The 13,767-nt window shown below is 38.7% G+C and overlaps 1 protein-coding gene across 2 annotated transcripts in view; it reads right to left on the bottom strand.

The window, feature by feature from the left end:
• ANO6 (anoctamin 6) overlaps nt 1–13,767 on the bottom strand; it is a 210,420-nt gene that overhangs the window by 86,380 nt on the left and 110,273 nt on the right. For both annotated transcript variants that reach the window (XM_036865316.1, XM_036865317.1), the window contains one exon: nt 2,313–2,441. In XM_036865316.1, the coding sequence (XP_036721211.1) occupies nt 2,313–2,441 (129 nt within the window). The remainder of the gene's footprint in view (nt 1–2,312; nt 2,442–13,767) is intronic.

Below are 13,767 nucleotides of genomic sequence, written 5' to 3'. Positions count from 1 at the left end.
CTCCACCTCTAAACAAGAATTTAACAATACTTTTTAGATCAGCCCCTGGCAAAGTCAACCTTGGTGTTGTTTTAGGAAATCAATATGATTTAGACATACTTCTTTTTTCCCTCTCAAAGAAAGAAGAATTTTGAAATTGTCTTTCCTTGGCGTTATGTTAAATCCTGAATACGTCCTGACAGGGAGTGTGATGGAACGCGCAAATGATTTTCCAATTAATAAAAATGTGATTCCAAGGCCGAGCTTTGAATTCTAAATTAAGTAATATGTATAAACAGACTCAAAACACTTCAAAGCACAGCTTATAAAAGCCAACATCATGGTGTATCAAGCCATGAGTTCAGGAATTGCCAAAATTAATGATGATTTTTTTTTCTCTTGATTTATGAGAGTTACTCCAGGACCTACGTTTCTGTGTAAAGCAAATGCAGACCTTATTAATAATGTAAGAGGCTCTAGGACTCCTTTACCACGGCAGAGAAGCTCTTTTCTAAAACTAGAACTGTTTCCTCTATACTTTAATGGATTAGGTTTGTTTAACTTACTTTATATAGTGCTCAATTCTGTTCCATTGGCATATGGATGCCTAATAAATATTTGATGATGGTGACCATGACTGCACAGAAGATACCTTAGTGTCCACAGGAAAATGATAAAATACTGTAAGCTAGTTTCCTCTAGTGATAAAATTATATAAAAACAGGAGAGTGATGCCTTTTCATACCAGTGCATTTAAGAAAACCCCAGGGACTTCCCTGGTGGTCCAGTGGTTAAGACTTCGCCTTCCAATGCAGATGGTGCAGGTTCGATCCCTGGTCGGGGAACTAAGATCCCACATGCCTCAGGGCCAAGAAATCAAAACATAAAACAGAAGCAATATTGTAACAAATTCAATAAAGACTTTAAAAAAAAAAAAAAAAAGAAAACCCCAAATAAAAGGGAAGGTATAAGAATTAACATCTATTTAATTTAATTGTTTTATTTAATCCTAACCATAATCCTCTGGACTAGGTACTGGGATTCCCATTTTCCTAAATCTAAGATGTCATTGGTTGTATAGTGAGCCAATATTTTAAGTACCAATAAGAAAAAATGCAGCCAATGAAATTATGATACACCTTTTTTAAGATGTACCCTGATTTCAGAGATGTCAAAATGTAAAAATAATAGGCATCTCAAAAATAATAAAAAAATACGATTCTGATAAGAAAATTCATCCAAGTCACACAGCCAGTTGGTAGCTGCGGCAAAGACAAGCCACTGTGCACCAAAAACTCATGTTCCCCGTCCACAGCATGGAGTTCCTACTGAGAAATGGCTCTCCGGCCAGAAACTATGCTTTCCACCTTTCAGAGTTCTGACCAATAGAATGTGAACACAACTGATATAGTCAGTTCCAGTCCAAAGAGGTAGAGAAGCACGAGTACTTTCTTCATTCTCTCTCTCATCCCATCTACCATTTATTGATGCTTAGGATGATCTTAGAAACTACCTGTTGAAAATGGCAAAGCCTCTGTGTCAGCCTGGGTTCCTGAATGACTGCAAGGAACAAAGCCCTGCCTGTACCCCCAAACCATTGTGCCAAATAGGGATGCCACATTTGTTTGACACGAGCAATAAGTAAACTTTTATTTTATTAAGCCACTGTAATCCGAGGCTAGTGTTACCTCAACTAGAATTATTTCATATAATACAGTGGCAGAATTAGAATTTGAATGTCCGGTTCCAAGAGCACAGGTTCGAGATTCAAGACAAGAGTTTGAACCATAGCTCCACCAGTTCTTAGACTAGAGTCCATGAACTTGGGCAGTCATTTAACCTATGGATCAAGTTTGTCATCCAGAATGGTATGAAAATAAAAGGCACCTCATAAACTGTTCTCAGGATTAAATGAGAAAATGCATGCAAAATGCACAGACCATCCAAGAGTTAGCACTCCCTGAATGCTGGTTGTTATTACACTTGCTGTCATTGTTAATCATTAGCTTCCTTTCATACCTAGTTGCAAATCGCCAAGTGTGCTTTTAATGTAAATCTCTTCTACAGATAGAAAGTGCAATTCCTCTGAAGAAAGTCCGCCTTCAGCTTAAGAGCCTGAGGAAGTTTCTGTTCCAAACTTTAAAAAGTTAAAAAAAACTTTTTTTCTGTTACCATGCCTTGAGGGAATGATGAACAGAGAAAATATGAAGGTATGTTTGTTGTATGATATTTCAAACACCAGTTTCACTTTATTGCTTACATAAAAATAGCACTTTATTTTTTCATTTCACAATATTATAAGGAATAAAAAGAAAATAGGATAAAAAACTTACCCTTTGTTTTTCATTTGAACCCTTTTTATTGGTCTCTTTTCTACTTTCATCTTCATACACTAGAACAAAGTCGATTCTTCGCTGACCATCATTAAAAAAGAGGGAGTCAGATTTTCCATTAAATTCTTCCTGTGTGGAATAGAAAAATAAATTTTAATATAGTTTTTTGAAAAGTGCCAATTTATAAGTGTTTATTTTCTAGCTTTAATAGGTACATCAGTATATTTACAGAGAAAGAGAAATAAATCCATAACTAGTTACTTGACCAAGAGGGCATGGTCACATGATCTTTGCAAGCATAGTCTGTTCTTGGTGAAAGAAGTCCTTAAATTGAGCAGGTTAGCATTATTCTACAAATGTGTGGGAAAGTATCAGCATTATGAATGTAACACAGTTATCCCAGAATTATGCCCACCTGGATGAGCAAAAGGAGTATCAAGTTTGGAAATGAACACAGTAACCAGAGATGCCTATCTGAAAGACCAAAGTTCATTTAACAAGAGAAAAAAATCTAAGACAAAGCACTGTTTATGAAAATCTCATCCTACCTTTGCCACCTTTTCATGAATTTTCATGACTTCTCTCTGAACCCCATCACTTTATAGAAAGTATCATTTTATAACCTTAAACAAATGCCAGAAAATGCTTTGATACACACAAAAGATACACTGGTCATTGGTATTTGTCCCCAAATCCACACAAGATAATCCCTCACTCCTAGCAAAAAACAAGAAAGCAAACAAAAATGCCAGCAACAAGAACAAATAAATGAGCCTTTAATTTAAAGCTTAAAAGCCTTATGGCGTAAAAACAAAGTCATAATGGCAGAACACAGACCTAATACAGTTTACAACAATCTCTATTACCTTAGGGATTTGGATAGAATTGTTTTAATTTGCTCTAAGGAAAGCCCTGAGTTTGTGTTTCTCACACAGCTGGTCAGACTGCTTATGTGAATGTTGTCGTTTAAGAATCGGAATAAAAAAAAAAAAAAAAGAATCGGAATTTTTTTTAACTGATAAGTAATACTTTGCAATTTTTTTCCATTAAAAGTCATGGGGAGGTTGCATTTTGCAGTCATTTGGTGGAACCCCTTAATCATTAAATGTGATTAATTCTTCTCTTCATTCAGCATCAGTTAGTACTATACAAATCACCTTATTTTACCGCCACCAGTTTCCCGTTTTCTTCACACTTTTGAGAAGATGTATTTTTTTGCTAAACATATACAAACTGATACTTGTCCCTCCTTTCCTCTTTTCCACCACAGAGCAGCTAAACAGTGTGACTTGGCCTGAGACCTTTCCCAGCCAGGGTGCTGAGGGGCCAGAAAAACAGACACATGAGTGTACCAGGCTGAGGCTACCACCCAATTCTTTTATTTCCAATTTCAGCTCTTTAAAACCAGTAAACTTTAAGAGTATTTAAAGCTATACAAGACACAGAAAACAGGCTTACGGTTACCAAAGGGGAAAGGGTGGGGGGGATAAATTAGGACTTTGGAAGTAACATATACACACTACTATATATAAAATAGATAACCAACAAGGACCTACTGTATAGCACAGGGAACTCTACTCAGTATTTTATAACAATCTATAAAGGAAAAGAATCTGAAAAAGAACATATATATATCACTGAATCACTGTGCTGTACATTTGAAAATAACACCGTAAACCAACTATATTTCAATTAAAAATAATTAATTAATTACTTTTAAAATACATTTTAAAAAAAGCTATACAAAAATGCTAAGGCCTGTCGTTTTCATTTCAGCCATGGAGTTCTTGAGGCCCCTCTCTTCCATTTCTCTTCCTTTCAGTGAAGATGTTACTATTGGTGACAACCTGGGCAGCTGCTAGAGGAAAACCGTGTGGAGAGGAAAAAACTATGAGGCAGAGGGGCAGTGGAGGAAGGTAGAATATAGTCATGAAAACCTGGTCATTATTACAGACGTCTGAAACGTGTACAAAGCAGCTTGCTCTCTGGAGCCCACAGTCTGCTGCCTTTCTCTTTGGTGGCGTCCGACAGGAGCTCACTGAAGTCACGTTCTGAAGAATGAGGCCTGGAGTGAGAACCACATCTGCGCATGGCTGCAGGCATTCCTCCCCACACAGCCCTTGCTCAGCCACACGGGCTGGCAGCAAGCTCCCAGATAATCTGGTCTGTACGCACGTCTCTCCTGTATGATAGAAGACCATGGCCCTTTGTTGGAGGAAAACGCCACTGGTTTGGCAAGAGTTGTCTGTATGAAATAACTAGGTCAGACTCTGATATGGTATTATTAGAATGCAATGCCGGGGGAAAGAGTGCCAACTTCGTACGGCTGTGAAATCCAGGTTTCCCATCTCTTGGCAGAAAACATTCCACTAGGTGACTGGGAAGAGAAGGGAGAAACAAAACGCTGGGCTAGAAAGAATATCTAACAAACAAGGCAACTAGCCCAAATAGAAAAGACTCAACTATGAACAAAACAGTACTGTTTGGAAAAAAAAAAAAGGCTGGATTTTTCCGTTATAAGTTCCACTATAGGCCTGACTCATCCAACAGGTATTGAAATGACAAAAAAACTAAAAAAAAATTCAAAAAAAATCCTCTTCTAAAGTTTTGAAGTTTTAATAGTTTCCTAGGATAAATATTGATAATCTTCTTCAAAATGACTGATTATTCACAGATGGATTATTCTAGTCCTGACCTCTCAAAATCTACTCAAAATTTTATCTTTAGTCTTTTCTACCAAATCAAATGGCACCAAGATGAAATACAAAAAACCCCTGAAACCCAATCTTTCCTGTTCAGCAGCTTAAGTTTAAAAACACTTTAAGAGATGGTTTAAAATTTATCAGGTCAAATCATTTTAGAGATTGGAGCTTACGTATGGTTACTGACTTCCCCACTAGGAAACTTATTAATTCTTATACTCATCAGAGTAACTTATCGTTACCCTGAGGGTCTTAGGCAAATGTCTTTAATGCCAAGGAAGTGAGCAGAGTCTCTAGCTGTTAATACTTCTTTCTTCCTGGAAAAAATATCAAGTAAATTTCTAATTACAGTTTAGAGTCTATAATATGTTTTATTTGTTCATAGCCATTGCCCTCTCTGGTTCCGAGGACACTAGATTCCACCAATTTAGCATCCATTTACTCATCTGCAGCAATCTGACCCAAAGCTGTACTTAAAGACTGCGGTGGTTAAAAAGACTATCTATGTTCATTTGTCATTATATCAAAATAAACAAAAACAATGCTGCCAACCATTGCAGAAGAGTGACCTGACCACCTTTGTCTTTAACCGTTGGCTTTGACATTTCACACTTGGGAAGAGAGACGTGCTTCGTCTGAGCAAGGGGAGGTCTGAGAAATCAGCTCCTGGCAGAGTAGTATAGGAGAGAAGGAGTAAGAAAGGTTGGGTGTAATGTACCCAAGTGATGTTTTCCAGGTCTCCCTGCTCTCAGCTGGCTTCTTTCCTCCTTCTATTTGTAGGGCATCTCCTTCAACAAAAGAGCCCAAAGGGGGCTTCCCTGGTGGCGCAGTGGTTGAGAATCTGCCTGCTAATGCAGGGGACACGGGTTCGAGCCCTGGTCTGGGAAGATCCCACATGCCACGGAGCAGCTGGGCCCGTGAGCCACAGCTACTGAGCCTGCGCGTCTGGAGCCTGTGCCCCGCGACGGGAGGGGCCGCGATAGTGAAAGGCCCGCGCACCGCGATGAAGAGCGGTCCCCGCACCGCGATGAAGAGTGGCCCCCACTTGCCTCAACTAGAGAAAGCCCTCGCATGAACCGAAGACCCAACACAGCCAAAAATAAAATAAAATAAATAAATAAAGTAGCTATAAAAAAGAAAAGTGCTTTAAAAAAAAAAAAAAAAGAGCCCAAAGGGCTCTTTTAACCAAATCAGGATAAAAATGCAAGCAGCAAAATTACGCTGCCAGAATTTGTGGATTCAACCAACGTCAGACTTAAAAAAAAAAAAAAAATTACAGAAAGTTCCAAAAAGCAAAGCTTGAATTTGCCCTGTGCCAACAACTATTCACATGATATTTACATTGTATTCACAACTATTTACATAGCCTTTACATTGTACTAGGTACAAGTAATCTAGAGATGATCAAAGGACATGGGAGGATGTGTATACATTATATGCAAATACTACACCATCTTATACAAGGGACTTGAGCATCCAAAGACTTTGGTAACCGCCCTGTGAATACCAAGGGATGACTGAAATTACTTGGTAGGAAAACTTCTCGTAAGTTATCTGGATTTTCCTTGAACAGGAGCTTGGGGTACATGAAGGGTCACATGATGATTACATGATGGTGAGGCTTGTCTTCTGGGTGGAGAAAGAAGGGCCAGGGAAGGAGAGGATCTGGGGAAACAGCTGCCTGGGTGGAACTGCTCCATGGCATTTAGGTCACTTAGAGATGAGCAGCTCAGCTAACTAAGCACTCTCCTGGAATCCCTGGCGTCAGCACTTGGTGAGTCCAGGAAAGAACTTGCTGCTCAACATGTGCCCAAACTCACACTTCTCAAGCGTCCTCAAATAAACCCTGCAAAATCAAGATTGGAAGTCCCATTTCACAATAGAGGCATCTACTCCTAGAGTTTAAAATGCAAATTTTAAATGATTTGTCCAAGATCTGGATACAAAGCAATCAGTTTGGGATTTTTGCTCAAACTCTCGTTTATGTGTAAGTATGTTGGAAACTTGCCTTGGACGGTAAGTGATATTATCTGATTGTATCAGATTAAAAAATTCTAGAGAATTTCCAAACAGTTTATTCCTGCCCTGTTAGGGCTGTCATTTACTATGAGATTAGAGAGTATTCCAGGCTTATTTGGATTAATGGTCTCAACCTCTACAGAAAGCAGGACACAAAAAGTCTTATTGTCTAACAATGATAGCTGAGGAATTACACTATGAAAAATAAACAATATCAAAACACTCACATAATTAAAGAGCAACTGATATGTGAATGTGGAAAACACATGAGGCTCTCTGCGGTCTTTAAGACTAGCAAAACAAAGTAGTTAATTCCAGGAAGAACACAACAAGAAAAAAAAAAAAAACTTTAATTATAGCAAAAAACTAAAGTGAAAATATAGGATTTTCTATTTTTCAGTAAATCTTGAATCCCTGTATATCGCAAGTTTTAGGGAAACAAAAGTTTAGAGGCAAGAGCCTTTATGTAAATATTTAGATTCCATGAAATATAGAACATAATGAAAATTTATTTATATGCCATGCAGTTTATAAATGAGATATATTCTGGTGTTTTCCCTAACTGTAGCAGAGTCCAGGCAGGTTCAAGGCGTAAGAGATAGCGGAACATTTTTTTCTTTATAAAGTGTGCAAAATTACTGCAAGGGATAGCAGAGACTACATCATTTTTTTTTTTTTTTTTTTTGCATTGGCAGGAGGATTCTTTTTTTTTTTAATGAGGATGATGTTATTTATTTATTTATTTATTTATTTTTGGCTGTGTTGGGTCTTTGTTTCTGTGCGAGGGCTTTCTCTAGTTGCGGCGAGTGGGGGCCACTCTTCATTGCGGTGCACGGGCCTCTCACTGTCGCGGCCTCTCTTGCCGCGGAGCACAAGCTCCAGACACGCAGGCTCAGTAGTTGTGGCTCACAGGCCTAGTTGCTCCGCAGCATGTGGGATCTTCCCAGACCAGGGCTCGAACCCGTGTCGCCTGCATTAGCAGGCAGATTCTCAACCACTGCGCCACCAGGGAAGCCCGAGGCTACATCAATTTTTATTCCTTTTATTCAGATCACCTCCTCGGCCTGTAAGAACACTTGATAGTGAGAAAATGCAAAGTACAAAGAAAAATGCCAAGAACTGCAGGCATGGAAGGCTGAACGCTGAAGGTAGAAAGATTACTATTATGAGAAGCAGGGGTGGGAGAAAAGGAAGTAACACGTTAGTACCAGGGATAAGGAGAAGTACACGGATGCACAAGGGCGCCGCACAGGAAGTCAGCTCAGCCAATCGCGTGTTGGGGGATATGCGTGCGAGTGTCTTTGACGGGGCGTTCAAGAATGTGTTGGCGGGAAAGAAGCGCAGTGGAAAAGCTGCTCATTCAAGGTGGAGGTGTACCTAGAAGTGAGGATTCCAAGTCTGTTAGAGAGTCCAAGAACACCCCTTGTTGGTGACTCTGTGACAATCAGGGTAAACTTAGGAGTGACCCAGAATAATATTTGTACAAATCACACTGTCTCCTTCCCCACTCTGTTAAACACACTATCAGCTTCTGAAGGCCAATGGCCGGGTCTTGTTCACCCTGAGTTCTCTGCTGAGGCTTTGCATTTAGCAGGAGCTTGGTTTGCTTTTTTCTTAGGAAAATATACCTTTTTTTTTTTTTTCTGATGATAAAAGTAATATACACTCAATACAAAAAACATTCTGAAGATACAGGGAAGTATAAAGGAATAAATAAAAGTCATATGTAATCCCATCTCCCAGAGATGAGCCGAGCTTCTTAATATTTTGGATCTCTCTCTCTCACGCACACACAAACACACATGCACGTTCACTAAAATGATACCATACTATACGTACTGTTCTAAAAACACCCATCACAGCCATTTTTCTAGCTTGAGAAAAAGCTCTGCACCATCGTGTTTAGTAGTTGCAATACCATTTAGTCAAACAGTTCCTCCACTGATGAACATATAAGTTCTTTCCAATTTGTTGCTTTTATAAACACTGCTGCAAGGAGCATCTTTACACATATGTATCTGTGCACATGTTCAATTACTATTTTCTTAGGCTAAATTCTAGAAGCAGATTTTAAGGGACCTAGCCTTTTAGAGGTTTTTTGATATAAATGTTGCTAAACTGTCGTCCAAAATATTTATAAAAATAAACACTTCCAACAGCAGAGTATGAAAGTGCCTTTCCCTCACTGGATTTCACTCTTATTCACTTTTCCCATGAGAGTTAAAATACCTTTTTTTTTTCATCTGCACCTTTTAATTAGAGAGCACTAACATTTTTATGGGTACTGCCCAATTGAATTAATGCTTTTCTGAAATGCCGATTACTATTCTTGACCCAACTGAACTATCTTATTATTTAATCCCTTCTCAGTAGATTCTCTTGGTTTTCACTCATGAGATTCTAAAGACCATGCTGGCAAAGGAGCAAGTGGGTGAATGGTAATACAGAAGCAGCCCATACGGTTACTTCCCAAAAGGAAAAGACAGAAATACTCTAGGGCACTGTCTACCAGCCCTACGCTCAACAATGTTGACGTGTTTTTGGAAATGTAGACATTTAACTGGAATGTGTGATACGAGTTTGAGAAGGTCACTGCCCCCTGGACATACTTTCCAATACAGTTTACATGCTCCTTGTGTAACTACCAAATATTAGTATATATTTTGACTCATAATTTTTTAGAATATAGAACTTACTGCTGATTTAGTTTTATAAATGATTTCTGTGCAAGTTTAAAACTGATGTACAAATTCTTTTTTTTTTTTATTGTAATTTATTTTGGCTGCGTTGAGTCTTCATTGTTGCACAGGCTTTCTCTAGGCTGCGGCGAGCAGGGCTACTCTTCAATGCAGTGCTCGGGCATCTCATTGTGGTGGCTTCTCTTGTTGTGGAGCAGCACGGGCTCTAGGCGCACGGGCTCAGTAGTTATGGTGCACGGGTTTAGTTGCTCCATGGCAATGTGGGATCTTCCCGACCAGGGCTCAAACCCGTGTCCCCTGCATTGGCAGGCGGATTCTTAACACTGTGCCACCAGGGAAGCCATGATGTACAATTCCTAAAAAAATCGTCTTGCTGATGGAGGAGATCTGGGGATTATGTATGTGTATAGCTGATTCACTTTGTTATAAAGCAGAAACTAACACACCATTGTAAAGCAATTATACTCAATAACGATGCTTAAAAAAAAAAGAAATTAAAACTGAAAAAAAAAATCGTCTTGCTAATTTATATTTGTAAATGGCTATAAGTAGTTTCCAAATAGTGGAACTGGCTATTTTCAGTCATTTCCCATCAAAAATAGATGTAGTTCATTTATAAATAGTATTAGATTGTGCCATGAAAATGCTGCTGCTGCTTCTTCGTCTTTTTTTTTTTTCTTTTTTTAATACTCATGAGGGAATGTTCACATACCAATGGCTTCCTGATTTGGTATATGCATTTTGCCTTTGTTTCCCGTTGCCTGTGTAAAAATAAACTCTAGAGTTCTATTATTAGAACATCACGTTTCAAACACAGGGTGAGGGTGGAGGCATAATGCCTCAGGCATAATTATTGTTAAATATTTCCCTCTAGCCTGTGCCAAGGAAGCAGTAGTTTTAGCAAACAGAGTTCTCATATGTTTTTAAATATTATATTCTTAAAATTTATGAACCAGGCTAGAGGAAATATGAAAATAGAACTTTGAAATGACCTTTAAAATAAAGCTTCCATAAAAGGAGTTAAGTAACCAGGGAAGATAATAAGCTTTCTATTGCAGGAAGATTCTTAGTTTGGAGCCTTCTCAGAGAGGATGGACTCTGAGTGAACTTTTCCTTAAACCCACAGTTAGGCTGGGATTGGGGATTTGCCATTAGCAATGACTTCAAACTTGTTTTGCTTTCCTGTTTTCCCCACAGGTGGTACACCATTTTGAAAACTTTTTGTTTAGCTTTCCTTAAAGGTGATCTGCAGAAAAGAAGACGAACAAGTAAAGAAAAGGAAAAGAAAAGGAAAAATGTGAAAAGGCCGATAGTGGTTGTTTTCTTACTTTCCCTTTTCTAGAAGAAGCCATCATCTGCTTGCACTGTTCTCAGCTGGTAGTGGTAACACTGGTGAAAGAAATCTGGGTGAGATTAAGCTGTAAGACATTCCCAATGAAGTCAGGAATGATAAAGTGATGGATGTGATGAAACAAGACAAGTGGTTCAAGAGGACGTTTGTGAGGGAATGGCTATCCTCTTGGAGGCTGACCTCTTAAGGTTTCGATATCCCCAAAGTGTCTTGCTTTGTTTTAATATTGAATTATGGATTTAACATCAATCCATTTACCTTAAACTTTTTTGAACCTATTAGCATTTTCAGTTTGTATCACCTCCTGAGGAAGAATGTGCAGTAGGTTTTCCACACAGGCAAGATGGTTGTCCTAAGTGACATTTTTCAATCTTTAAGAAACAGTTCCCAACCTCATATTCTGGAATCAGAACCAAAATAATATTGCGTACAACCACAATCCTGTCATTGACGTAATGGACTTTCACACTATGGCATCTAACACAAGCTCCTTTAGACTAAAGGGAACAAAAAATAAAATTTTAGCTTGACCTTCATAACCATAGGTTTTTCCTTACCACCCTACCCTCGGTGTTTCCTCTAATTAATCTTATTTTCAATGTCAATAGCATATTATTTTCAGTTTTTGGAAAATTAAATGGTTATGACTCAAATTATTAACTGGTAGTTCCCATTCACCAAATCCATAACTGTGAACTGCCCCTTTTTCTTAGTCACCTGAGTTGCATGGGGCCTGGGTTACCAGTCCCTGAGATTTCATGCTTTGAATGAAAGCCAAGCTCACAAAATGTGATTATGATCTGAGAATAAACAGAAAAGGGAGTTTCAAGATATTGCTCTTCAGACTGTTGAGCTGAAGAAGACACATAAGGTATAACTGAGGGCGTAACTAAGGTACAAGTGTTCAGCTCCTCTACTGGGCTCCTGTGTAATTCTTCTTCTATCAGACTCCTCAGAGTTACAATCCATCATTCCCAGAGAGCTCTTCATCTTTCACAGGAGGTTTCCATTTGCCATCTAAGAACTGCCCTGAGTTATTTTCAGCCTCTCAGGGTTTGCAGGACAAGTGTCCTGTCATCAACTGTGACTCCCCTGTCGGACTGTTACATGTCCCCATATGTGCCTTGGTCATAATCTCAGACCACTTCTCTAGGAATTGATGTTTGCAACCTCATTCAAAGCAAGAAGAAGAAAAACAAATCAGAGCATCTAGTGCCCAGCAAAGCAAAGGATTGTGACAACTCCTATCAGTTGGTTAATGCCTTATAAAGATGTTACTTTTCCTCTTGAAACTCAAGAAGCAGTTTACAAGAATGGCTGTTCCTTGTGGTATCAAAATGAGGATGCAGAGGTGTTTCCAAAACAAAATTTAAAAAACCAAGTGACTCATTTAAAACAATGGCACAGGGCTTCCCTGGTGGCGCAGTGGTTGAGAGTCTGCCTGCCAGTGCAGAGGACACGGGTTCGAGCCCTGGTCCGGGAAGATCCCACATGCCGCGGAGCAACTGGGCCTGTGAGCCACAACTGCTGAGCCTGTGCATCTGGAGCCTGTGCTCCGCAACAAGAGAGGCCGCGATAGTGAGAGGCCTGCACACCGTGATGAAGAGTGGCCCCCGCTTGCCGCAACTGGAGAAAGCCCTCGCAAAGAAACGAAGACCCAACGCAGCCAAAAATAAATAAAATTAAAAAAACAAACAAACAAAAGAAAAACAATGGCACAAAAATATGACTACAGATAATAAATAACACCTTAAAAAATCCTCCTCCTATCAATTATTGGGAATTTTCAAGAAATAAAATGCTCTGAGGAAATGAGTTTTCAGATGAACTTTATGCTAATTAAAAGGTTACTTCAACCTTTCTGTGCTCAAAATTTTCTCAAATATAGTACATAATATTTTTTGATTTCTTAAAGAGAGGATATTGAACATAATTACTACTAGTATTACTACTACTACTACTACTACTACTACTACTACTACTACTACTGCTCTTATTAAAAAAGTAAAAATGAAGAGAGCCCCAAATAAGAACAAAGAACATGGGTTTTGGTATCTGGCAGAGCTAGGTTCAAATCACAACTCTGTCGCATATAACTAGCTGTGTGCCTTTGTGTATATATTTCATCTCTTTAAACTGAATTTATTCACCTGTAAAAGGGGGAAATCATAGAAAGAAATGCAGGATTATTGCAAAGATTGAGATGATGCATGTAAAGGAATAGCACAGAGCCTAGAACATAGTAAAAGCTCAATAAATGTGAGCTTTTGGTGTTCTCTATTTTAACATGAAACAGTTCTTCATTGATAACTAGCCGTGTTAAGTGCATTCACATACTTTATAATCATTAGGAACTTTCACCTGCATCTTGCTTTTTCTCTCTGCCATTACTCAGATTATAAGGAGTCACTTCTTTTGTTATCAATCTACCACTCTTTAATAGGTATTCCACTACCCTTTTATTTACTGCTTATATCTGCTTTGAATTGGGCAACCAGATTAACTGAATCTGTTGAGATTCTTTGAAATTAAGCCTTGGTGCTTTGGTTTTGGATGTCAGAGGCTTTTTAGCTTTCTTCAGGTTCTGAGTAAACTGTGATTGAAGCAAAGGGTCCCATCCCAGAAATGAATAAAATATGGTAAGGGTGAATACATTATCCCCCTTCCCCCAATCTCTTTCAAAA

The sequence above is a fragment of the Balaenoptera musculus genome, chromosome 10, assembly GCF_009873245.2.
Source record: "Balaenoptera musculus isolate JJ_BM4_2016_0621 chromosome 10, mBalMus1.pri.v3, whole genome shotgun sequence".
NCBI classification, from domain to species: domain Eukaryota; kingdom Metazoa; phylum Chordata; class Mammalia; order Artiodactyla; family Balaenopteridae; genus Balaenoptera; species Balaenoptera musculus.
The sequence above is the reverse complement of the archived record's forward strand: the minus strand, read 5'-3'. Positions and strand labels throughout refer to the sequence as shown.